The 24,827-nt window shown below is 43.3% G+C and overlaps 1 protein-coding gene across 6 annotated transcripts; it reads right to left on the reverse strand.

Moving 5' to 3' along the window:
• Positions 1-56: 56 nt before the first annotated feature.
• On the reverse strand, positions 57-24,578 carry LOC116053630 (transmembrane protein 131-like). Of its 6 annotated transcripts, XM_031304715.2 has the most exons (18): positions 24,418-24,578; positions 19,738-19,875; positions 17,551-17,688; positions 15,202-15,339; positions 13,808-13,867; positions 11,572-11,683; positions 9,054-9,128; positions 8,781-8,936; positions 7,637-8,004; positions 7,356-7,534; positions 4,923-5,047; positions 4,322-4,440; positions 3,695-3,848; positions 2,793-2,908; positions 2,609-2,690; positions 2,411-2,514; positions 2,095-2,231; positions 57-344 (listed from the first exon to the last, which is right to left on the reverse strand). In XM_031304715.2, exons 1-18 carry the CDS (start codon positions 24,467-24,469, stop codon positions 90-92), a joined length of 2,508 nt encoding a protein of 835 aa, XP_031160575.1. In that variant the 5' UTR covers positions 24,470-24,578; the 3' UTR covers positions 57-89. The 6 variants fall into 6 exon arrangements, with proteins under 6 accessions (XP_031160575.1, XP_031160576.1, XP_031160577.1 ...); XM_031304716.2 differs by lacking the exon at positions 13,808-13,867; XM_031304717.2 differs by lacking the exon at positions 9,054-9,128.
• Positions 24,579-24,827: the final 249 nt, after the last annotated feature.

The raw sequence follows: 24,827 nt of genomic DNA on the forward strand, positions 1-24,827 counted from the left end.
ACTCCAAAATGAGCTAATGCTGCCCCGTAACAGATGCAAATTTGACTTGTCAAACCAACTTTAATAAGAAACCAATGAGAACACATGGCTTAAAATAAGATGTCTGTTCCAACATTAATGCTCCTGCTCAGAGTGAGGCGCCACATGCTCCATGGGTTGTAGGGCCGACTCATCTCGGTTGAAGCTGGCGGCGACGGGGCGGGACTGCTGACCAGATCAGTCAGCGTTGTCGAGTTGGTCGTTGGAGGAAAAGGGCGTAAGGCTGAGTCTGCGTTTGTTGACCAAATGGAGCTGCCGAAGGGTGTGGTGGCAGACCAGGGGCCGCGGGCGTTTCCCAGGAGGGACTGAAAAAAAGAGAAGAGAAGCTACACAATAGTATCGTGAGCAGGAAGGGAAAAAAATGTATCTGCAACCTACATTAAAAACAACTAATGCCGATCTTACACCAAATTACTTTTTAAGCAATTCCACTATCACAGACTAATATCCAACATCGCTATGAAATCCTGAGAGTCTTGCTAGAGTTGGGCATGCTCCCGTAGTCTCAATCGTTTGGTGTAAGGTCTTAAAACTCAGTCCCAGTCAGTTTTTTCCTGTCTTGACGTTCCGACTAACTCAAACATGTTTGATATTATCGTTAAGTTTCAAAGTGTTCATGTTATGCTCATTTTCAGGTTCATAATTGTATTTAGAGGTTATATCAGAATAGGTTTACATGGTTTAATTTTCAAAAAACAAAATATTTTGTTGTACTGCACATTGCTGCAGCTCCTCTTTTCACCCTGTGTGTTGAGCTCTCTGTTTTAGCTACAGAGTGAGACATCTCACTTCTGTTCCATCTTTGTTGGGAGTTGCACATGTGCAGTACCTAGGTAAGGACTACTAGCCAGTCAGAAGCAGAGTATGAGGGCGTGCCCTGACAGTACCTAGGTAAGGACTACTAGCCAGTCAGAAGCAGAGTATTAGGGCGTGCCATGCTAGCAGCTAGGCGAGCATTATAACGTGTGTTCCAAAGTGACCACGTTTGTCTCTGAAGTAAAGGCTGGACTACAATAGAGCTGTTTGGAGCAGTTTGTGAACAGTGTTTTCTGTTGGAGATGGTAAGTCCCTTTGGGGTGGACTTTGTAAAAGATATATAGCACAATAAAGGAAAGGGAAAAAGCCAAAAGCATATTATGAGCACATGGTAGTAAAGTCAAATCACGTGACCATTGTTAACAACCAATGGGTGCACTCCCTCCAGCACCAAACAGGAAGTAGCAAACGCCTAAAAGTAGCTATGACCCAGTTCAGAGGCTGCAGCCTTCGGAGGCTGCATTCATAGACAGATTGCGTCACACCAGCGCGACGAAGGCTGTCCCATTTCTTTTAATTTTGAAGGCTCCTTCAAACCCGGTCCACAAACGCGGCCTCCTTTTACAGAATTCGGAGGACCCAACTGTTGTGTCAACCAATATTTCCTTTTTTTTTTTACATTTTTAGGCCGCTATTTCATTATTAAATTCACTTCTGACATTGTTTTAGGCAAGAAATTAACTGTGTAGATGTCGAATATAGGCAGTCCTGCTCTAAGGCCCCCGCTGTGAGCTGCCTGGAGCTCTGAGATGTTCACATGTACGCTCCATGAGGGTTTATTTTTATTTTTCCTCTCTCTTTGAGACACTTGACCAAATGGTAAAATGCAAGGAACAACTTCTGGCTCTATTTCGGTGCTGTAGTTAACGTTTTGATCACTTATCAGCTGTAACTGTCAAGGTTGCTAGGCGACAGGAGCGGTGCTTCAACGCAAACAGGAAATATTATCGGTCTATCCCTACCTCCGGGTACCGCCACCATTCATTTGCTTGTACAGCAGAACAGAAAATCAGCAAACTTTCCCTTACTGTAGTTACCAGCTACCGATAGCAATAGCTAGCTAGCTTGGTTAACTTTTTCAAAACCAATCTAGTTGTAGTCTTGCAATGTGTGAGCCTGCCAGATCCCCAGTCTTTACATATTATGACAGTCTTAAGCGTTAGATGTGAGATGATTATCTTTAGATGTGAGACGGTGTCAGACTTTCTTCTAGTGTACGGTAAGCATAAGGGATCTTACTGCAGTTGGAGTGGCCGGGGAGCTGGAGCTGCGGGGCCAGTCACTGCTCGGGATGTCCCAGATGGACGAGGCAGGGGTGAAGTCAGGCCAGCTTTGCTGAGACTCTGATGACTTTGGGAGATTCATTCCACTTAAAACTAAATACACACACACACACACACACACACACACACACACACACACACACACACACACACACACACACACACACACACACACACACACACTTCAGTTTGAATGCAGCCAGTCAACCATAAACTGTTACACCAGTTACTCTACTTTCTTATCTGTTCGTTGACATAGCCACACAGGTTACCTCGTGTCAGGTTGAAGGAATTGTTGGGTTGAAAAAGAGAGAATGAGTTGGCAGAATGGAAGTTGGTACTACTGACTGTGTCAATGGGACTCCATAATCCAGAGCTATGGGAGGAAAACAAATATATGCAGAATATTAAACTGGGATTACATGTTGCGGTCATGTCTGGATGTAAATGTTGTCATTTTCTCACACTACCTGTCAGAGCTGTCCCTTTCCACTGATGTCATGTGCGGCAGAGTCTTTCCTTGGCTGTCAGTTTTACCTGGGCCAGAGCCGCCTGAAGAGAACAGGAAACATCAGTGGTCTCTCTCGTAAACAAACCAGCATAGCACAGGGACACACACTTTGATCAAGCGTTAGTTCATGGTTACATCTGTACCTGGGCTTTTATCATAACCAGCAACTACGGCAGCATAGGTGGGGTTCCCATTTTTGCCCGCGAGTAGAGTGGCTACAGACAATTTATTTCCTGGGGCCTTCTTTTGGTTTCCCTCACTGCAAAAGTGTCAAAAATTCACCAAGAATCTGGATTAGATTTAGGTAAAAACTAAAAATACAGTACCAAAATAGCATGCTTTATTATGATAATAAATACATAGTTAACTCAATTTATAAATAGAGTTTTTTAAAGGAGTTACACAGTGCTCTATTTATTTTCACTTAGCTGGAGACATCCAGCACTTGATTTCTGATAAGACAAGACATTAGGCAGGGGCAGGTTGCCTTCCTCACTGCTTTTTAACAGGACGTAGATCTAAGTATAATCCACTATAACAACTAACCCAGTATTTTCTAAAATCTTTGATAAAAATGCTAAATTTTTTTTTAAATCAAGAGGGTCAAAGCTGGGCTTCCTGGGAAGCGTGGCTGCACTACTGTATGTTTAAGGCAGGCAGCCAGTGGAAAGAGAGCTGTTCAAAGGTTAAAATAGCAGGACCGAAACCTCCTTCAGAAATCTAACAGGCAAAAATTGTTTCCTTTTAAAGTGCACAGAGTAAGGCAGGGGGGTCATGGTGTGCAGAATGGTCATCAGTGACAAAACTGATCTGGAGCTGGTTATCATTCATTGAGATTTTGACAAATGAAAAGGAGAGGCTTGCGTTTGTTGGCTGGGAGGCGGGTTGGTACATAATTGATAGTTTTTTAAAGGTTAACAGTTGCTGGTAATGATGCTGGAGAGACAGCTTTTTGGTAAGTGGACATAAGTTCTTCCAGAATTTTTAAACGGCATGAGCTAAAATTGTGTTGTTTTATTCGCTTCACATTTGACCATGTGGATACCTGTTACTGTTGAGCACACTGCTGTTGGAGCCTCGGGACAGTAAGCTGGGGGAGGTGGGTGGAGGGGAGCTGGTCCCTGCTGTGATGGATCCCTTCAGGAAAGGGTCCGCGTTTATTGTCTGGAGGGAGCGCCCTTCTTCCAGCTTCCCATCAACTGCCAAAACAAACATGTCACAAACACATCTGGTATAAAAGCAAATGGCAAAGAGACAACAGTTAAATAGGGCTGCACAATTAATAGAATTGTAATAAAAAACAAAAACAATGCAATCTAGAAAAACAAGTATTTTGCACATTACATTTTGCAAGTAAACTTTTATTTTGTCTTGCGTTCTGAAGGGGAATTCAAAAACGTTCAGGTGGGAAAAGTATTAAGGGAAATTTCACAGTTTAAGGTGTTTTCACTATTGATTTGTTTTAACTTTTATTTAACTGTTTTTTAAGTTTAATATATGCAACATCTTTCCAACGAGTCATTGAGTAATTGTGTTAAATAATCGCGATTTCAATATTGACCAAAATAATTGTGATTATGATTTTTTCCATAATCAAGCAGCCCCATATTTAAAGAAATACCATGTAACTTGTAACTAATGACCTAGTGTTGCTTTAAGTGAAGAAACTCACATCTCTGTTTCTGCAGCGGGCGTGTCTTTGGGATGTTGGCGAGAGGGTGCAGAGCTTTGGAGGTGAAGCTCTGGCGTCGTTTGTTCTCCAGCGGTGTTACATATGGCAGCTCCAGAGAACTGGGAACAATCAAAAGATTTGTCATGAAAAGGATTTTTTTTAAAGCAATACACAAAAAAGATGATGTCATCGCCTGTTATTACAGTGTTTCCTTTAGGATTTTTTTTAGCAGTGGGGGTCTGTCCGAACAGAGGAACTATAGGGCACTTAACATCTACAACAGGTCTACACTTAGAACGTACCCACTGCGGTGACGTTTTTGGTGGAGCTGTTCGTTTAATAGTCGACTCGGAAGAAAGAGAACGTTTTGACAATAAACTACATCAACACAACAGTATGTGGAGTTAAATTGGACGGGTCCAATAACCTCTGAATAGTTCTACTTGTTGTTAAATTGCTATGTGAGCGGCAGGATAATTTAAAAGGCAACTGCAACTACATTTATTGTACAGCCCTATTTCTGATACCGTGGTGGCAGAAATTTTGCCATGGTGCCACTACAAAATCAACATAGAGGAAACACTGGATTACATGAACATACCTGGATTTTTCTGCTGGGCTCTCTTTCTTTGTCTTTCCTTGTTTCTTAGGTTTGATTAGGAAATTTGAAGCCTCTTCTTTCACTTTTTCCGTGGTTACTGTCCTTCCTTTCTTTTTCACTGGTTCCTGGAAGAAATGATGGGAAAATATATGATGAAGAGTATGCATATTAGTATGTCATTTCCATAGTAGTAGATGCCAGAGCCGTTTTTAAAGGTAGAATATGTAGTATCGCTTTGCACAGTGTTCAAAGTTGGCCCCTCCTCCCCGGCTCAACAGCCAGAGAGTTGAGCGAGCTAGAGAGTAAATGAAGAGAGGGAATCAGAGAAATAAAACAATCTTTTCGAATTGTTGCACGGAGGTAATGTTCTAAAGCACAAATAAACACATCCACACCTCCGCGAAAAGGTGTGGGATTACGAGTGAAAGCAGAGCTTCATCCTGTTTGTTTCTCTGTGTCGGTCAAGAAAGTGGCAGTTTACACGGAACGGGCTGCACAACATGCACGCGGTTATTGGCTGGGGGTTACACACCCATGTGGGGCCCAAAAGCTCTTTGTTGACGCCCACAAACGTCCCGCACTCACCAAAATAAACAATAAAAGCAGCAGCCAGGGTCCCTGCAGATTCAGACACTACCACACACTTCTAGTGGCTCATAAGTGATGATTGAGAGAATTACTTTTGTATTAGTCTATACATCGTTTTTTGGGGGAAAAGCATTGCATTTTATACCTCTGAAAGTACATGTATATATACGTGTTGTTTTCACACATGGGATCGCCCCGCTTCGCAGCATTGCACGCTGGTTGGCTCGCCACCAGTTTCTCTCCACTGACAAGCAAAGAAAACAGTCTCCACCCTCCTACAACCGTGATGGCTGCAGCTGATTGGACAAACGTGTCACGTGGTCTGGCTGCTCTCGAATTTCAAAAACGACCATAATGGCGTTCACTGAAACATGTTTCTGAAAACATTTTAAGCGACAAATAGGCCATGCGGTTGCTGAATGTGTCTTCATTTCAGATGGACAACGGTCAGTTTAAAAGATTTCCGTCAGGTTTTGAGAGGCGACTCCTCATTTGCATAAAGTTGGTTGGATTCAACTTTATGCAATTTACGCAAACTTCTCCAAAGTCCCCGTGACGCTACCAGAATGCAACGCACGGCTGCTTCCTTAGAAATGAATGGGAAGCGGTGAAATGACGCTGACAATGGACACGTACTATCAGTCTTTTCGACCCAGTCCAAGTCAATAATTTGAGAATGACTTGAAAATCAAAAAGCCCTGTGAAAAAAGGTGGCAGTGCTAACCATGCACCACCATGCCATCCCAGCTGATCATTTATCATTAAGCTGTAGAAGCATTTAAACAAAACACATTTTATTAGATCATTTTATAAAAAATGCAGTAGGAGGACGCCTCCTTCAACGTCTTGTTTAAAACAGGGCGGACAGCATAAAAAATAGGTTATTTCTAATAATTAATATAACAGACAAATGCAACAAATATTTGACAAAGACAAAAAAGGAGCTCTTTTGATTGCTAAAAGCTAGCCTGGTCCTACGAGACTCTTGTACATTTCATTAGTCCAGAGAGTCTGGCCACTCTCCATTGACAAGTGTTAACTTCCTTGAAGGCGGGTACTCTGTTGAAGTTTAAAACTATTGGATCTGGTAGCCTAGCTCCGCCCTCCTACGTACTGTCTGGTAGGACAAGACTAACAAGAGGGGAGACGACAACAACTATTGGCTTAGCATCGCTAGTGTTAGCCTTAGCCAAAATCAAACTGTTCCTGAACCCCGTGGGGAGGAGGGCCACAACATTATGTCCACCAACAAAACTCAGCAAAGATTGTTCTTACTCATGCTTTAACTTCTGGATATTCGACAGCGTTGCCACAACGGACCGCATCTTTCTCCGCCGCCATTACGGAACTCACCGAAGGTTAGCGAACCTCAATGTCATTGTCCTCAGCCACTCCGTCTGTTTGCTGATTGGACCGCTAAAAATTTGACCGGAGAAAACCCAAGAATATACTGAAACCCAGACGGAGTAGTGAAGGAAAATGAAAATTTAGCGGAAGTACGTAGGTGGGCGGAGCCAGGCTAGCTAAAAGCAGAAACTAGCACATAAATGAGTTGAGCGTAGAAATCATTTGCATGGCTACAGGGAGGAAAATAGGCTGTATGCTATGGAGACATGCGCATCCTGGTTATGTTATTTCTCAATGTTTATTGGTCACCATGTAAAGTCTCATAGCAGACCCACGTCGAGTCACAAAATGAGAACTTTGACTCATCTGCTATGGGACAGCACTTACTTGAGTCCATATCTCAGGTCTACAGCTGTGTTAGATGCAATGCATGGAGAGAGTTGACAGAAATTAAATGTACAACCCAGAATGTGAGCTCGGACTACGAGACAAGTGTACCTCTTTGATGTTCGCCTCCACATCTGGATTGGAGGTCTCTGTGGTAGTGGAGGAGCTGTCGTCGGCCAGGTTATCTTTTAGCTCTTCTCCCTGAGTCTTTACTGTTGATTTTTTCTCTCTCTCTTCCTTCTTCCTCTGGGCTTTTGTATTGCCGCGCAGCTTCCCTTTGGATTCCAATACTGCAAACAATAGTAAACACACACCTCAAAGACCTGTACCTGATTACAGAGGCCTTCTGCCCGGCTATCTTGACTGAGTGCTCTGTTCCTGTAGAGTCTCACCACTGAGTGAATCTGGACGGTCCAGGTCGTTGTCTATGGCTCTTATCAGGTTGGCATATTCTGCATCGTCAGGACAGAGGCCTCTGTGAGGCAGCGATGGCCCAGCTAAACTTTGACCCTGGAGGTCCAGTTGTTTGGTACGCCGAGCTTTTTGGTTGGCTAGCTGGCAGGCAGCTGGAGGGCCTTCTTGGCCTGAGGTTGTACTCCCTTGGGTCAGCTGCGAGGAAGTAGCTTGCATTGAAGGGCGGCTGAAGCCGATCCGGGACCTCTTCTTTTGGCTGCCCTGTCGGCCTCTGACCCGAGCTGCTCCATTGCTGGACGCATATCCTCCTCGGAAGTTCTGGGGAGAGTCGCCGTAATCGTTCAACCTGAAAAGGTTGACAATTTTCTGTTAAAGTACACTTTACATGCTGCATCTCCCCTTGTAGCTTCTAAAGAAGAGAAGAGCTGCAACAATTAGCTTTATTAATCAGATTCAGTCAATCAATAGAAAATCATTCTGCTAACTATCTTTCTCCAAACTTGTCATGGTTTTCTAAAGTGTTTTATAGACCAAATGATTCATCAATTAATCGAGAAAATAATGAAAATAATCATTAGTTGCAGCAACTAAAGACAAGAAAAAATATATGATTTTTTATATCACTGTAAAATCGTTAAAATAGTCTCATTTTAGGCTGGAATACAAAGTGAGAATATGATACACTAGCACTATAAAGTGGTCTTTTGCTCCTGCAATAATAATTGAAAGAAACAATGAGAAACTACACTAAAGGGGTGAAATCACTTATTCCCCCGGCTGAACAGCCAATCAGACAGCTCTCACTCACCAACTGCCTCAGGTTAAACACGCAAATGTACCCAAATGACCAACGATAAGGTAAGTAAGTGGTGGCAGTACCAGACACTGCAAAAACTGTTGACAGAGGTTAGCCACAGCCTGACAGCTATCACCGTCCTCTCTGTGTGTCAGAGCCTCTTAAACACACCTAATCAGAACGATGGAACATTATTTAAAGATCGTCTTAGAACCTTTTTAACAATCAATAGATGGATCTTCCTCTTCATTAGATTAACATTATATATTTTTGTGCATTGATGATATCATGAGGTTTGATCAACCTTTGTCCCGTTTTACACTTACTCTGAATCACTGTGAATTAGCACAGTTCCCCTGGGATTAAAAGGTCTCCACGTCTCCATGGAGGGGTTGGATTCCACAGACACGCGTCTCTGGAAAGGGTCCCATATGCTCTGAGCCTCCACATAGGCTGTGGCAATCACCAACACAAACATGGAACTAAAGAGACGTGAATATGGACTGTTAGATGGGTTGAAATACAAAATGAAATACAACAGCGAGGGGTTTTATTGCTTGTGGTGCTTGTGCTACACTGCAGTACAGAGTGAAACTCACGTCATGGTGAACGACACTATGAAGCAGAGCTTCCGCTCCCAGCTCGGTCTGGGCAAGGTCAAATCCACCTGTGGCCTATAGATGTTTGTTATAATTAGGGCTGGGCAATATATCATATTGATTTTGATATTAGGCTAGATATAGTCTTACATTTTGGCTATATCGTATCATATCGTAACATGATGAAATTACAAGTGTTGTCTTTTCCTGGTTTGTAAGGTTGCATTACAGTCAAGTGATAAAGTGAAAAAAATCAAAAATCTCATTGTGTAAATGTTTTGGGAAAACACCAATAGTCAACCCTACAATAGCGTTGCAATATCGACATCAATGTGGTAGGTAAAAAAATATAGTGATATTTGAGTTTCTCCATATCGCCCGGCTCTAGTTACAATGTAGGACTGTGGCTAGTTAGAAAACCTGGGAGGTATCTTTGTGATTCAGCCATGGTGTGACATATGCTTATTACACACACGTGTAATTGAGCATATGTGTAGCTCTGAGGAAACATAGATTCTTTTGTCATGATCATGCTGGTTATAGCTACTGTCTGTAACGTTAGTCAGATACTGGTGTGCTGCAAACTAGGCCTGCAGCGACGCGTCAATGACGTCGACGCATCGACGTCAAAATTACGTCGACGTCGTATTTTTGCGTCGACGCTTCGCCACACACACATGTGGGAGACCAAAACATTGCAGGAAACAGCAACCTCCTCACAGAATTCCCAACAAAGCCCTGCAAAAAGCCCCATGAAAAGAAAAAGTCCTAAAAAAACAGCTCGCCCTTAATCATCGAGGGTATGGGAATACTTAAAATATAGTCCCAAGTACTAACGTTAGCTAAATTAATTTCATGTTTGTGTAGTGTGTTGTGTAGCCTGCGCACTTAGGTGGTGCTAGCTAACTATCTTAGCTCTCCGTGCAGTTTGTTCGTGCTAGGTTAGTAGCTAACGTTAACGTTAGCTAGCTACTGGCGCCTAGACAGCTGTGTTTAGCTAACGTTAGTTATCATCTAATGTTGGCTTGAATGGTAGCTAACTTACGGCTGCAGAACACAGCTATCTATAGTAGCTAACGTTAGCTAACGTGAACGTTAGCTACTAACCTAGCACGAACAAACTACACAGAGCTAAGATGCGTTGGTTAGCCTAGCACCACCAAAGTGCACAGCTGCATTAGCATGTAAACCTACAGAATAGCAGTTAAGAGAGTCAGTTTGATTATGCATCAGGTTTTATGTTGGGACTGTTATGTTGTGTTAAACACTCTCAGGAATGTCTGTACTGTTCACTGCAGTGTTTTTCTTTTTTGCACTACAACTTGATTTTTTTGAACAAGAGAGTTATGTTGGTACTGTAAAAGAGTAAACAGGCTGGCCTTTCATTTTGTATAACAGTAAAATAATTATTTTATTTTGTGTAAAGCAGAAGATTTTTTGCTGTGCAAAATTGTTTAATAAAATATATTAAGAATTTTTTGGTATTTATTTGAGATACATTATGGTTTTTATTAATCGAGCAACAGAAAAATAATCGTTATATTAATCGTCCAATTAGTCGTTAGATTAGTTGACTAATCGATAAAATAATCGCCCGATTAATCGTTTAATAAATAATCGTTTACCCCCAGCTCTACTGCAAACCAGCAATGTGTTTTACAATTACAATAATTGCTTATTTACACGGACACAATGGTGGTGTTTGATTCATTCTGACCCAAATTGCTTTGTCGCCCTTCTGGCTGTTGTTGTACTGTATATGGTGATATTTTTGCAAATGTTTCTTAAAAAATGAATGATCTCTGTCCACTGGAACGCTATGGCTTTTAATTTAAAACAGTTTATTTAAAACAATTATACTTATCAAACAGATGGATTTAGAAATAAAGGCCTGCCTCTAAAAGCCTGCTTCAAATAAAAGCCTGGTACCTTCTGCAGTTCAGGTAAATAAAGGCCCCGGTTTTTATTTGAAGAATTACGGTACCCTTAAATGTTCAGTATACTGGTCGTTCCCGACCTGACGCGCGCAAATGTGACGTCATGGGAGCGCCGTAACTGTTAGGGTTATACTGGCGCGTGGTGGTCGCGACACTAGCTGCAGTCTTCTCCTGAACAGAGGTGGCGCTAATGAGGAAAGGCTACCGACTTTACTCTTTCTTCGGACTAGAAGAAGAAGAAAAAGGTAAACAACGGCAGAACTGGCAGCAGCATTGACGTCAATGCTTCGATTTGATTCAATGACCTACTTGGTGGGATCAAGCCTTTCATTCACCATAAAAGAACTCATCTTAACCCAGTAATTTTAAAAGAGAGACTTGCAGTCACTCTGAGAGTCCTGGCATCTGGTTGTTGGCGAACTCGTTCATACTTCCTGTTTCCGCTTTGTCGCGCGCCGCTGAAAAAAAATAGATTGGTGCACAACCTCCGGTCGCGCACTCAAAATACTGATCTACGTCATTTTGACGTCACATTGGCGCGGCTACTGTAAAACGGCCATACGTTTATCTTTCTTTCTTACCTTACAAGATCCATCAGGGCATCAGCAGTGGAGGAGGCCTCCCTGTCTTCTTCGTCTTCTATTTTACTACCATAAGAAACTCCAGGCTTGATCAACAATACCAGTGTTATCCCTACAAGACAGAATCCATGGTTGAGCATAAGAAGCAAAACACTGTATCTGCTATATAACAGAGGAGGCTGGTCCATAGAGGCAGAGGTAAGAGGGTAGATTGATATAAAAAAAAATATATATAAAAAAGAGTAATTTGTTGAATAATTCAATACTTAATATCCATCATTTATAAAATATTTTTCTCTCTTTTTTTGTAAAAAAACAAACAAATTCTGATTAAAATGCTTCAACAGCGACACCAAAAGGGAAGGAGCTGTCTGGGGAGGCAGTGGAGACCTTGATGAGGTTTGAATATTGTGACTCTGCGTTGAAGGGTGTGGGCGTGGCAGCATGGCGAATTTCGATGTTACGTCATGAAACAGGAAGTTGTTGTAACTCAAATGTACATTGTTCAATCCGCCCAGAATTTCTCATGCATGATAAGAGTTCAGTCCTGAGGACATCTACATTAGCCTGGCTCCGCCCTCCAACGTACCTCCGCTCAATTTTCATTTTCCTTCAGTACTACGTCTAATGTACCAGAGTCTGGTAGGACCAGGCTAATGTACCAGAGACTGGTAGGACCAGGCTAATGTACCAGAGACTGGTAGGACCAGGCTAAGGACCAGGCTAATGTACCAGAGACTGGTAGGACCAGGCTAATGTACCAGAGACTGGTAGGACCAGGCTAAGGACCAGGCTAATGTACCAGAGACTGGTAGGACCAGGCTAAGGACCAGGCTAATGTACCAGAGTCTGGTAGGACCAAGCTAATGTACCAGACTCTGGTAGGACCAGGCTACATCTACATGCCAATACTGACTCACAGTTATAGCCCCACCTGCTGTTAACAAGATGTCAGCCTCATGTGACAAACATCATCCAATTTACATGAAATTTGCATTGTATTGTCTAAATTTGATTTAGCAACATAATGCATGATCAGTACGTATTGTCAGTGTGGTGGCCATTTTCTGTGTTTAGCCATGAAACAGGAAGCACTGTTTGATTATTGCGCTTGCAGCTTCAATTTGTTTTGTTTTTAATAATTCCCGATTTTCATGGTTTTTGTTCTAACGCTTTAAATCAGAGGGTGTTGTGTAAAATGATGCTGCGTCTCCCCTCGTTGACTGACAGGCTTCTAGTGACATATTACACACACACACACACACACACACACACACACACACACACACACACACACACATACTCTCATCCAGAGTCCACAGTGATTGTTCATAAAATTCTTGTAAGCCATTTCTTGTTAATGCACCGCAACACCAAGGCAAATTCCTTGTATGCGAAAACCTACGTTGCAATAAACTAAACTAAATTCTGATTGTGTTACACCTTAATTTTAGTAGAGATAAGAAATAAGTAGCCAACTAGTATAAAATAACATGCCGCTGGGGTTTGGTTATCCTCATGAACTCATGAGCACAACACAGCAGCTAGATTCAAATGGGATGAGTAGGAAATACTACAGCTACTACTGTAAATCATTTAAAAAAAAAATCATTGTTTTTTTCTAGTGCTTCACAAAAAAAAAACGTGCAAAGTGCTTCACACGGCATAAAACTGTGAAAAGCAAGACGAAAAAAATACATAATTATATAATAAAAAAATCTGTCAATCACATTTTGATCAGGCATGTTTGAACCCCCATAGCAATTGTGATAGCAGTGTGCTTTGTGTGGATGAAGCATGAAGTTAATTTGACTCATTTAGCGGCTGGCTCTCTGCCTCGTAACGTTACTACTCCGCTGCTCGTTTGTCTGTTACTAAAACCTCAGCTCCACGACTTGCCGGAAGTCGGCTTATTAATGGAAGTGTATAGGTTACCATGGCAATGGTACACATAAAAATGGCTGCTGCTCTGACCATTCTGCTACGTTGATTTGAATGGAAATGGCCTATCTATCCATTTTATTTCTATGGTGCAAGAACACATTCTTGAAGATGATCATGCAAGAAAGTAAACGTGTTACCTGGTTGAAAAAAAACTGCAATTACAATGGTGACAAAGGCGAGTGAGTGAGTTTTGAATAGCATATTTACACGCTCAAGTGAAAGAGGAAACTTGTTGTTCGTCAATAAAAAGGGCATCTTTCCTAATAAAACCAGTAACCAATATTTCTCTTACCTATAATCCCAGCTATCAGAGCAATTTTCCTGGAAGATTGAACACTTAGACCAGAAACACCTAGGAAAAACAACAACATGAGCGACAATGTGCAGACTACAGTATGGATGGTCAATATATTAGTCTTACATAAGGGTAGGTAATGGAGAGTGAGGGGAGCACAGTTACATCTCAGTGATAACAAGTGAGCTCAGGTGTGTTTGAGACCTCTGTGAGGAGACCAAGGTAATAAAAGTTTCACATTTTAATAAATGTTTGTTTTATTTTAGTTTTGACTTCTGGAGTTTTCAGAGTGTGTTTCCTAGTTTTAGTTTACTTTCAGTTTTTCAGAAAGATTTAGTTTTTTTTCTCTCCAGTACATTCAGAGGTTTTGCTGCTGCAGCCTTAAGGTCGTTTTATGCTTCTGTGTTGAATCAACGGCGTACCCCCGCAGACCCCTCTGCGTCTAAGCCGGACCCTACGCCGGACCCTACGCCGGACCCTACGCCGGACCCTACGCCGGACCCTACGCCGCACCCTACGCCGCACCCTACGCCGCACCCTACGCCGGACCCTACGCCGTACCCTACGCCGTACCCTACGCCGTACCCTACGCCGTACCCTATGCCGTACCCTATGCCGTATCCTGTCGTGCACCTCACGAAAAATGTAACTACACGTCGCAGCGACGCATGTCGCAGTGACGCACGTCGCTTGGCCGTGGCTTTGTAGCGTTGCATTTCGCCCGACTCATTTCCTGGTTCTCCTTCTCCGTAAACAACATGAAATCAAGGAGAGGGTTAACTTTTCCTGCTCCAGATTTCCCACTGTGGTCAGAAAGAACAGGGGAGACACTTTGTTTCTCTCACTATGACTCTAGAGTCGCTACTCACTCTGAAGCTAATTGCCGTCACTCACTTCTCCCTCACTCTAACACACTCCCCACACACACACACACACACACACATGCCGGCTTGACGCACACACCAGCGCACAAGTATAAACATCAGGCCACTTACGTAGGCTATGGCGAAAGCTCTGCGTGGAGCCTCCGCAGGACCATAAAACGGCCTTTACTTGGTCTGGTATAACCAGTAGCTCATGGTGGCTAATGTTAGCTAACTTTAGGTAGATATGCCTGTGTAAGTGACATTACTACGTCAGTTTGTTGTCTTCATACATCATCTATACTTGCAACCTTTTAGCATTTACCATTATCCTGTAATTAGGACTTATGGCCACAGTGGCTGGTGTTACAAAAGTTACAAAGACTCGCTTGAAGGTTTAACACTCTATATAGGTTTAATAAGTTTAAACTTGTCAAACCACCAGTATATTCTTTTTAAATGCTGTGTGTGCAACATGTATAACCAAATGTAACAGTTAACAGTGTGAGCAATACTCCTGTGGCTTACCCATTATCACACTCATAACAATGAGAGGAACGGTAGCCACCTGAAGCATCCACATGAGTATTTCTCCTGGAGAGCCCATGTAGAGGATGTCGCTGTCCACCTGGCCACAGGACTCGAGAGTCAAGCCCAGGGCAACGCCTGTGAGACAATAACAAAGAAATCTTTCAAATCCAGGTTTCAAGGGTTTAAATAGCTGGGAATAATAGAGGTAAAACAAAGCCAAACCTTTTTACTAAAAGGGGGGGTTCTATTCAGTCAACCATAAATCATAGGTGGAAAGCCATAAAGCACATCAAATTGTTAGCAAATACACATTGACCAATAAAAACCTATGTCGTACTTAGGCTTTTTGCATATCCCTATATGCTTTAAACATATTTAGACTGATTGGTAATTAAAAAAAAAATAATTAAGTACTGTTTTTTTGGGGCTTTTCCATTTATTAGATAGTGAAAGGGGGAGAGAGATAGGGGATGACACACAGCAAAGGGCAGCAGGTTGGATTCGAACCCGTGCCGCTGCAAAGGACTCAGCCTACATGGGGCGCACGCTCATACTGGGTGAGCTAGAGGCCGCCCCTGATTGGTCTTAAATAAAATTTTTAACACCTAATAGAGTGCATTGCTGTCTGACTGTCAGCTGGATTTTGAGCAGATATTTACTGTAGGTGCTATTCTAACACTCATTTTATGAATCTGATGAATCTTTATTGATTACATTTTTATTTTTATAGATGTATCCAAGAAAACCATGGACAAAGTGGAACTGCAACAGTAACTAGCAACATTTTGATAAAAAATATGTACATTCTGTATCCGAGCCATGCTGCTTTTCAAACCAAATTCATCATCACTTGTAAGTAAATAAATAATTCTAACCTGTCTATCAGAATCCTCCCATTCACCTTAGAAAGGACACTAGTGAGAGCTGCAGACCTACAAACATTACTAATAATGCCACCTGTTTTATCTTTCATAACAGGAACCAACAGCACTAAGTTTATAACGTTACAGTCAGGCAGAATGCATTTACTAGAAAGTCAGTAAAACAAGTGGCAAAATAGATCAGCAGTTGATTCCCCAGCTCTGAAAAGATTCAGGATGAAGCTTAACTGTCATGTCTGCATCATGTGTCTCATGTCTGTAGATACACTCAATCAATGATCATCATAGACATTGATGTTGCAATAATAAACAATTTACAGTGGGTTATTATTGTGGCCACTCTAAAATAAAACTAATGATTTAAATTATCCACTAGATGAAGCTGTTTAACCTGCTGAGACCAGAGTAGTCTGTAGCCTATAACGTTAATAGGCTGTCTATGTCCCAACATTTCAGAGCCTCTCTGTATCTACCAGGAATTTTCTTAATACTTTGCAGGCACCATTTTTGGCAACAGTTGCTATCAAACTCAAGTATGCCTATATAGTTGTCACTTACCCAGAATAACAGCCGCAGTAATGTCCTCAGTAATGTCGTTCCTTATTGTCATGTAGCCGAGTTAATAAAAAATAGGCAAACTCACATCAGCAAGCTAATATTTAGGACTAACGGTCAGCTAAACATGTTATTTTATAGCTCAGTACTCTGTCTGTTTTGCTCTTTTGTTTTGATTCAAAACCGATTCTGAAGATAGAACTCTGACAAATATGACAATCACAAACTTCGAAAGAAAACAGGTCAGATTCTTTACTCTGATCATGACACCTACCTACCTACCTACCTAACTGCCTAACTACCTACCTACCTACCTAACTACCTACCTACCTACCTACCTACCTAACTGCCTACCTAGCTACCTAACTACCTACCTTGATTCAAAACCGATTCTGAAGATAGAACTCTGACAAATATGACAATCACAAACTTCGAAAGAAAACAGGTCAGATTCTTTACTCTGATCATGACACCTACCTACCTACCTACCTACCTAACTGCCTACCTACCTACCTAACTACCTACCTACCTAACTACCTACCTACCTAACTACCTACCTAACTACCTACCTACCTACCTAACTACCTACCTACCTACCTACCTACCTAACTGCCTACCTACCTACCTACCTACCTACCTACCTAACATTACTACGTCAGTTTGTTGACTTCATACATCATCTATACTTGCAACCTTTTAGCATTTACCATTATCCTGTAATTAGGACTTATGGCCACAGTGGCTGGTGTTACAAAAGTTACAAAGACTCGCTTGAAGGTTTAACACTCTATATAGGTTTAATAAGTTTAAACTTGTCAAACCACCAGTATATTCTTTTTAAATGCTGTGTGTGCAACATGTATAACCAAATGTAACAGTTAACAGTGTGAGCAATACTCCTGTGGCTTACCCATTATCACACTCATAACAATGAGAGGAACGGTAGCCACCTGAAGCATCCACATGAGTATTTCTCCTGGAGAGCCCATGTAGAGGATGTCGCTGTCCACCTGGCCACAGGACTCGAGAGTCAAGCCCAGGGCAACGCCTGTGAGACAATAACAAAGAAATCTTTCAAATCCAGGTTTCAAGGGTTTAAATAGCTGGGAATAATAGAGGTAAAACAAAGCCAAACCTTTTTACTAAAAGGGGGGGTTCTATTCAGTCAACCATAAATCATAGGTGGAAAGCCATAAAGCACATCAAATTGTTAGCAAATACACATTGACCAATAAAAACCTATGTCGTACTTAGGCTTTTTGCATATCCCTATATGCTTTAAACATATTTAGACTGATTGGTAATTAAAAAAAAAAAAATTAAGTACTGTTTTTTTGGGGCTTTTCCATTTATTAGATAGTGAAAGGGGGAGAGAGATAGGGGATGACACACAGCAAAGGGCAGCAGGTTGGATTCGAACCCGTGCCGCTGCAAAGGACTCAGCCTACATGGGGCGCACGCTCATACTGGGTGAGCTAGAGGCCGCCCCTGATTGGTCTTTTTTTTTTTTTTTAAATAAAATTTTTAACACCTAATAGAGTGCATTGCTGTCTGACTGTCAGCTGGATTTTGAGCAGATATTTACTGTAGGTGCTATTCTAACACTCATTTTATGAATCTGATGAATCTTTATTGATTACATTTTTATTTTTATAGATGTATCCAAGAAAACCATGGACAAAGTGGAACTGCAACAGTAACTAGCAACATTTTGATAAAAAATATGTACATTCTGTATCCGAGCCATGCTGCTTTTCAAACCAAATTCATCATCACTTGTAAGTAAATAAATAATTCTAACCTGTCTATCAGAATCCTCCCATTCACCTTAGAAAGGACACTAGTGAGAGCTGCAGACCTACAAACATTACTAATAATGCCACCTGTTTTATCTTTCATAACAGGAACCAACAGCACTAAGTTTATAACGTTACAGTCAGGCAGAATGCATTTACTAGAAAGTCAGTAAAACAAGTGGCAAAATAGATCAGCAGTTGATTCCCCAGCTCTGAAAAGATTCAGGATGAAGCTTAACTGTCATGTCTGCATCATGTGTCTCATGTCTGTAAATACACTCAATCAATGATCATCATAGACATTGATGTTGCAATAATAAACAATTTACAGTGGGTTATTATTGTGGCCACTCTAAAATAAAACTAATGATTTAAATTATCCACTAGATGAAGCTGTTTAACCTGCTGAGACCAGAGTAGTCTGTAGCCTATAACGTTAATAGGCTGTCTATGTCCCAACATTTCAGAGCCTCTCTGTAGCTACCAGGAATTTTCTTAATACTTTGCAGGCACCATTTTTGGCAACAGTTGCTATCAAACTCAAGTATGCCTATATAGTTGTCACTTACCCAGAATAACAGCCGCAGTAATGTCCTCAGTAATGTCGTTCCTTATTGTCATGTAGCCGAGTTAATAAAAAATAGGCAAACTCACATCAGCAAGCTAATATTTAGGACTAACGGTCAGCTAAACATGTTATTTTATAGCTCAGTACTCTGTCTGTTTTGCTCTTTTGTTTTAATTCAAAACCGATTCTGAAGATAGAACTCTGACAAATATGACAATCACAAACTTCGAAAGAAAACAGGTCAGATTCTTTACTCTGATCATGACAACTACCTACCTACCTACCTAACTACCTACCTAACTGCCTACCTACCTACCTAACTACCTACCTACCTACCTACCTAACTACCTACCTACCTACCTACCTACCTACCTAACTGCCTACCTACCTACCTAACTACCTACCTACCTACCTAACTACCTACCTACCTACCTAACTGCCTACCTACCTACCTACCTACCTACCTAACATTACTACGTCAGTTTGCTGACTTCATACATCATCTATACTTGCAACCTTTTAGCATTTACCATTATCCTGTAATTAGGACTTATGGCCACAGTGGCTGGTGTTACAAAAGTTACAAAGACTCGCTTGAAGGTTTAACACTCTATATAGGTTTAATAAGTTTAAACTTGTCAAACCACCAGTATATTCTTTTTAAATGCTGTGTGTGCAACATGTATAACCAAATGTAACAGTTAACAGTGTGAGCAATACTCCTGTGGCTTACCCATTATCACACTCATAACAATGAGAGGAACGGTAGCCACCTGAAGCATCCACATGAGTATTTCTCCTGGAGAGCCCATGTAGAGGATGTCGCTGTCCACCTGGCCACAGGACTCGAGAGTCAAGCCCAGGGCAACGCCTGTGAGACAATAACAAAGAAATCTTTCAAATCCAGGTTTCAAGGGTTTAAATAGCTGGGAATAATAGAGGTAAAACAAAGCCAAACCTTTTTACTAAAAGGGGGGGTTCTATTCAGTCAACCATAAATCATAGGTGGAAAGCCATAAAGCACATCAATCCATCCATCCATCTTCTTCCGCTTATCCGGTAACGGGTCGTGGGGGTAGCAGCTCCAGCAGGGGACCCCAAACTTCCCTTTCCCGAGCCACATTAACCAGCTCCGACTGGGGGATCCCGATGCGTTCCCAGGCCAGGTTGGAGATATAATCCCTCCACCTAGTCCTGGGTCTTCCCCGAGGCCTCCTCCCAGCTGGACGTGCCTGGAACACCTCCCTAGGGAGGTGCCCAGGGGGCATCCTTACCAGATGCCCGAACCACCTCAACTGGCTCCTTTCGACGCGAAGGAGCAGCGGCTCTACTCCGAGCTCCTCACGGATGACTGAGCTTCTCACCCTATCTCTAAGGGAGACGCCAGCCACCCTCCTGAGGAAACCCATTTCGGCCGCTTGTACCCTGGATCTCGTTCTTTCGGTCATGACCCAGCCTTCATGACCATAGGTGAGGGTAGGAACGAAAACTGACCGGTAGATCGAGAGCTTTGCCTTCTGGCTCAGCTCTCTTTTCGTCACAACGGTGCAATAAATTGAGTGTAATACCGCACCCGCTGCGCCGATTCTCCGACCAATCTCCCGCTCCATTGTCCCCTCACTCGCGAACAATACCCCAAGGTACTTGAACTCCTTCACTTGGGGTAAAGACTCATTCCCTACCTGGAGAAGGCACTCCATCGGTTTCCTGCTGAGAACCATGGCCTCAGATTTAGAGGTGCTGATCCTCATCCCAGCCGCTTCACACTCGGCTGCGAACCGATCCAGTGAGTGCTGAAGGTCACAGGCCGACGATGCCATCAGGACCACATCATCCGCAAAAAGCAGCGATGAGATCCCCAGCCCACCGAACTGCAACCCCTCTCCACCCCGACTACGCCTCGAGATCCTGTCCATAAATACTACAAACAGGATTGGTGACAAAGCGCAGCCCTGGCGGAGGCCAACTCTCACCTGAAACGAGTCCGACTTACTGCCGAGAACCCGGACACAGCTCTCGCTTTGGTCGTACAGAGATTGGATGGCCCTGAGAAGGGACCCCCTCACCCCATACTCCCGCAGCACCTCCCACAGTATCTCCCGGGGGACCCGGTCATACGCCTTCTCCAGATCCACAAAGCACATGTAGACCGGTTGGGCATACTCCCAGGCTCCCTCCAGGATCCTTGCGAGAGTAAAGATCTGGTCCGTTGTTCCACGACCAGGACGGAATCCGCATTGTTCCTCTTCAACCTGAGGTTCGACTATCGACCGAACCCTCCTTTCCAGCACCTTGGAGTAGACTTTACCAGGGAGGCTGAGAAGTGTGATACCCCTGTAATTGGCACACACCCTCTGGTCCCCCTTTTTGAAAAGGGGAACCACCACCCCGGTCTGCCACTCCTTAGGCACCGTCCCCGACTTCCACGCAATGTTAAAGAGGCGTGTCAACCAAGACAACCCCTCCACACCCAGAGCTTTAAGCATTTCCGGACGGATCTCATCAATCCCTGGGGCTTTGCCACTGTGGAGTTGTTTAACTACCTCAGCAACTTCCACCAGGGAAATTGACGACAATCCCCCATCATCCTCCAGCTCTGCCTCTACCATAGAGGGCGTATTAGTTGGATTAAGGAGTTCCTCAAAGTGCTCCTTCCACCGCCCTATTACCTCCTCAGTTGAGGTCAACAGCGTCCCATCCTTACTGTACACAGCTTGGATGGTTCCCCGCTTCCCCCTCCTGAGGTGGTGAACGGTTTTCCAGAAGCACCTTGGTGCCGACCGAAAGTCCTTCTCCATGTCTTCTCCGAACTTCTCCCACACGCGCTGCTTTGCCTCTTTCACGGCAGAGGCTGCAGCCCTTCGGGCCCTTCGGTACCTTGCAACTGCCTCCGGAGTCCTCTGGGATAACATATCCCGGAAAGACTCCTTCTTCAGTCGGACGGCTTCCCTGACCACCGGTGTCCACCAAGGTGTTCGTGGGTTACCGCCCCTTGAGGCACCTAAGACCCTAAGACCACAGCTCCCCGCCGCAGCTTCAGCAATGGAAACTTTGAACATTGTCCACTCGGGTTCAATGCCCCCAGCCTCCACAGGGATGCACGAAAAGCTCCGCAGAAGGTGTGAGTTGAAAGTCTGTCGGACAGGGGCCTCCTCCAGACGTTCCCAATTTACCCGCACTACCCGTTTGGGCTTACCAGGTCTGTCCAGAGTCTTCCCCCACCCTCTGACCCAACTCACCACCAGATGGTGATCAGTTGACAGCTCTGCCCCTCTCTTCACCCGAGTGTCCAAAACATATGGCCTCAGATCAGATGAAACGATTATAAAATCGATCATTGACCTTTGGCCTAGGGTGCTCTGGTACCAAGTACACTTATGAGCATCCCTATGTTCGAACATGGTGTTCGTTATAGACAATCCATGACTAGCACAGAAGTCCAACAACAAACAACCACTCTGGTTTAGATCAGGGAGGCCGTTCCTCCCAATCACGCCTCTCCATGTGTCTCCATCATTTCCCACGTGCGCGTTGAAGTCCCCCAGCAGAACTATGGAGTCCCCTACTGGAGCCCCATACAGGACTCCATTCAAGGTCTCCAAGAAGGCCGAATACTCTGAGCTCTTGTTTGGTGCATACGCACAAACAACAGTCAGAGTTTTCCCCCCCACAACCCGCAGGCGTAGGGAGGCGACCCTCTCGTCCATCGGGGTAAACTCCAACGTAGCGGCGCTCAGCCGGGGGCTTGTGAGTATCCCCACACCCGCCCGGCGCCTCACACCCTGGGCAACTCCGGAGAAGAAAAGAGTCCAACCCCTATCCAGGAGTATGGTTCCAGAACCGAGACTGTGCGTAGAGGTAAGCCCCACCAGATCCAACTGGTAGCGCTCCACCTCCCGCACAAGTTCCGGCTCCTTCCCCCACAGAGAGGTGACGTTCCACGTCCCCAGAGCCAGCGTCTGCTGCCCAGGTCTGGTCCGTCGAGGCCCCTGACCTTCACTGCCACCCATGTGGCAGCGCACCCGACCCCAGCGGTTCCTCCCACAGGTGGTGGGCCCATGGGTTGGAGAGATAGGTGCCACGTAGCTATTTCGGGCTGTGCCCGGCTGGGCTCCGTGGCAAACCCGGCCACCAGGCGCTCGCTGACGGGCCCTCCATCTGGGCCTGGCTCCAGACGGGGGCCCCGGGCTTCCTCCGGGCAGGGTCACTCCATCTCTACCTCGTTTTTTCATAGGGTTTTTGAACCATAAAGCACATCAAATTATTAGCAAATACACATTGACCAATAAAAACCTATGTCGTACTTAGGCTTTTTGCATATCCCTATATGCTTTAAACATATTTAGACTGATTGGTAATTAAAAAAAAAAAAATTAAGTACTGTTTTTTTGGGGCTTTTCCATTTATTAGATAGTGAAAGGGGGAGAGAGATAGGGGATGACACACAGCAAAGGGCAGCAGGTTGGATTCGAACCCGTGCCGCTGCAAAGGACTCAGCCTACATGGGGCGCACGCTCATACTGGGTGAGCTAGAGGCCGCCCCTGATTGGTCTTTTTTTTTTTTTAAATACAATTTTTAACACCTAATGGAGTGCATTGCTGTCTGACTGTCAGCTGGATTTTGAGCAGATATTTACTGTAGGTGCTATTCTAACACTCATTTTATGAATCTGATGAATCTTTATTGATTACATTTTTATTTTTATAGATGTATCCAAGAAAACTATGGACAAAGTGGAACTGCAACAGTAACTAGCAACATTTTGATAAAAAATATGTACATTCTGTATCCGAGCCATGCTGCTTTTCAAACCAAATTCATCATCACTTGTAAGTAAATAAATAATTCTAACCTATCAGAATCCTCCCATTCACCTTAGAAAGGACACTAGTGAGAGCTGCAGACCTACAAACATTACTAATAATGCCACCTGTTTTATCTTTCATAACAGGAACCAACAGCACTAAGTTTATAATGTTACAGTCAGGCAGAATGCATTTACTAGAAAGTCAGTAAAACAAGTGGCAAAATAGATCAGCAGTTGATTCCCCAGCTCTGAAAAGATTCAGGATGAAGCTTAACTGTCATGTCTGCATCATGTGTCTCATGTCTGTAAATACACTCAATCAATGATCATCATAGACATTGATGTTGCAATAATAAACAATTTACAGTGGGTTATTATTGTGGCCACTCTAAAATAAAACTAATGATTTAAATTATCCACTAGATGAAGCTGTTTAACCTGCTGAGACCAGAGTAGTCTGTAGCCTATAACGTTAATAGGCTGTCTATGTCCCAACATTTCAGAGCCTCTCTGTATCTACCAGGAATTTTCTTAATACTTTGCAGGCACCATTTTTGGCAACAGTTGCTATCAAACTCAAGTATGCCTATATAGTTGTCACTTACCCAGAATAACAGCCGCAGTAATGTCCTCAGTAATGTCGTTCCTTATTGTCATGTAGCCGAGTTAATAAAAAATAGGCAAACTCACATCAGCAAGCTAATATTTAGGACTAACGGTCAGCTAAACATGTTATTTTATAGCTCAGTACTCTGTCTGTTTTGCTCTTTTGTTTTGATTCAAAACCGATTCTGAAGATAGAACTCTGACAAATATGACAATCACAAACTTTTTACTCTGATCATGACACCTACCTACCTACCTACCTAACTACCTAACTACCTACCTACCTAACTGCCAACCTACCTAACTACCTACCTACCTACCTACCTAACTACCTACCTACCTACCTACCTACCTAACTGCCAACCTACCTAACTACCTACCTACCTACTTACCTAACTGCCTACCTACC

The sequence above is a fragment of the Sander lucioperca genome, chromosome 15 (assembly GCF_008315115.2).
Source record: "Sander lucioperca isolate FBNREF2018 chromosome 15, SLUC_FBN_1.2, whole genome shotgun sequence".
In the NCBI taxonomy this organism is placed as follows: Eukaryota; Metazoa; Chordata; class Actinopteri; order Perciformes; family Percidae; genus Sander; species Sander lucioperca.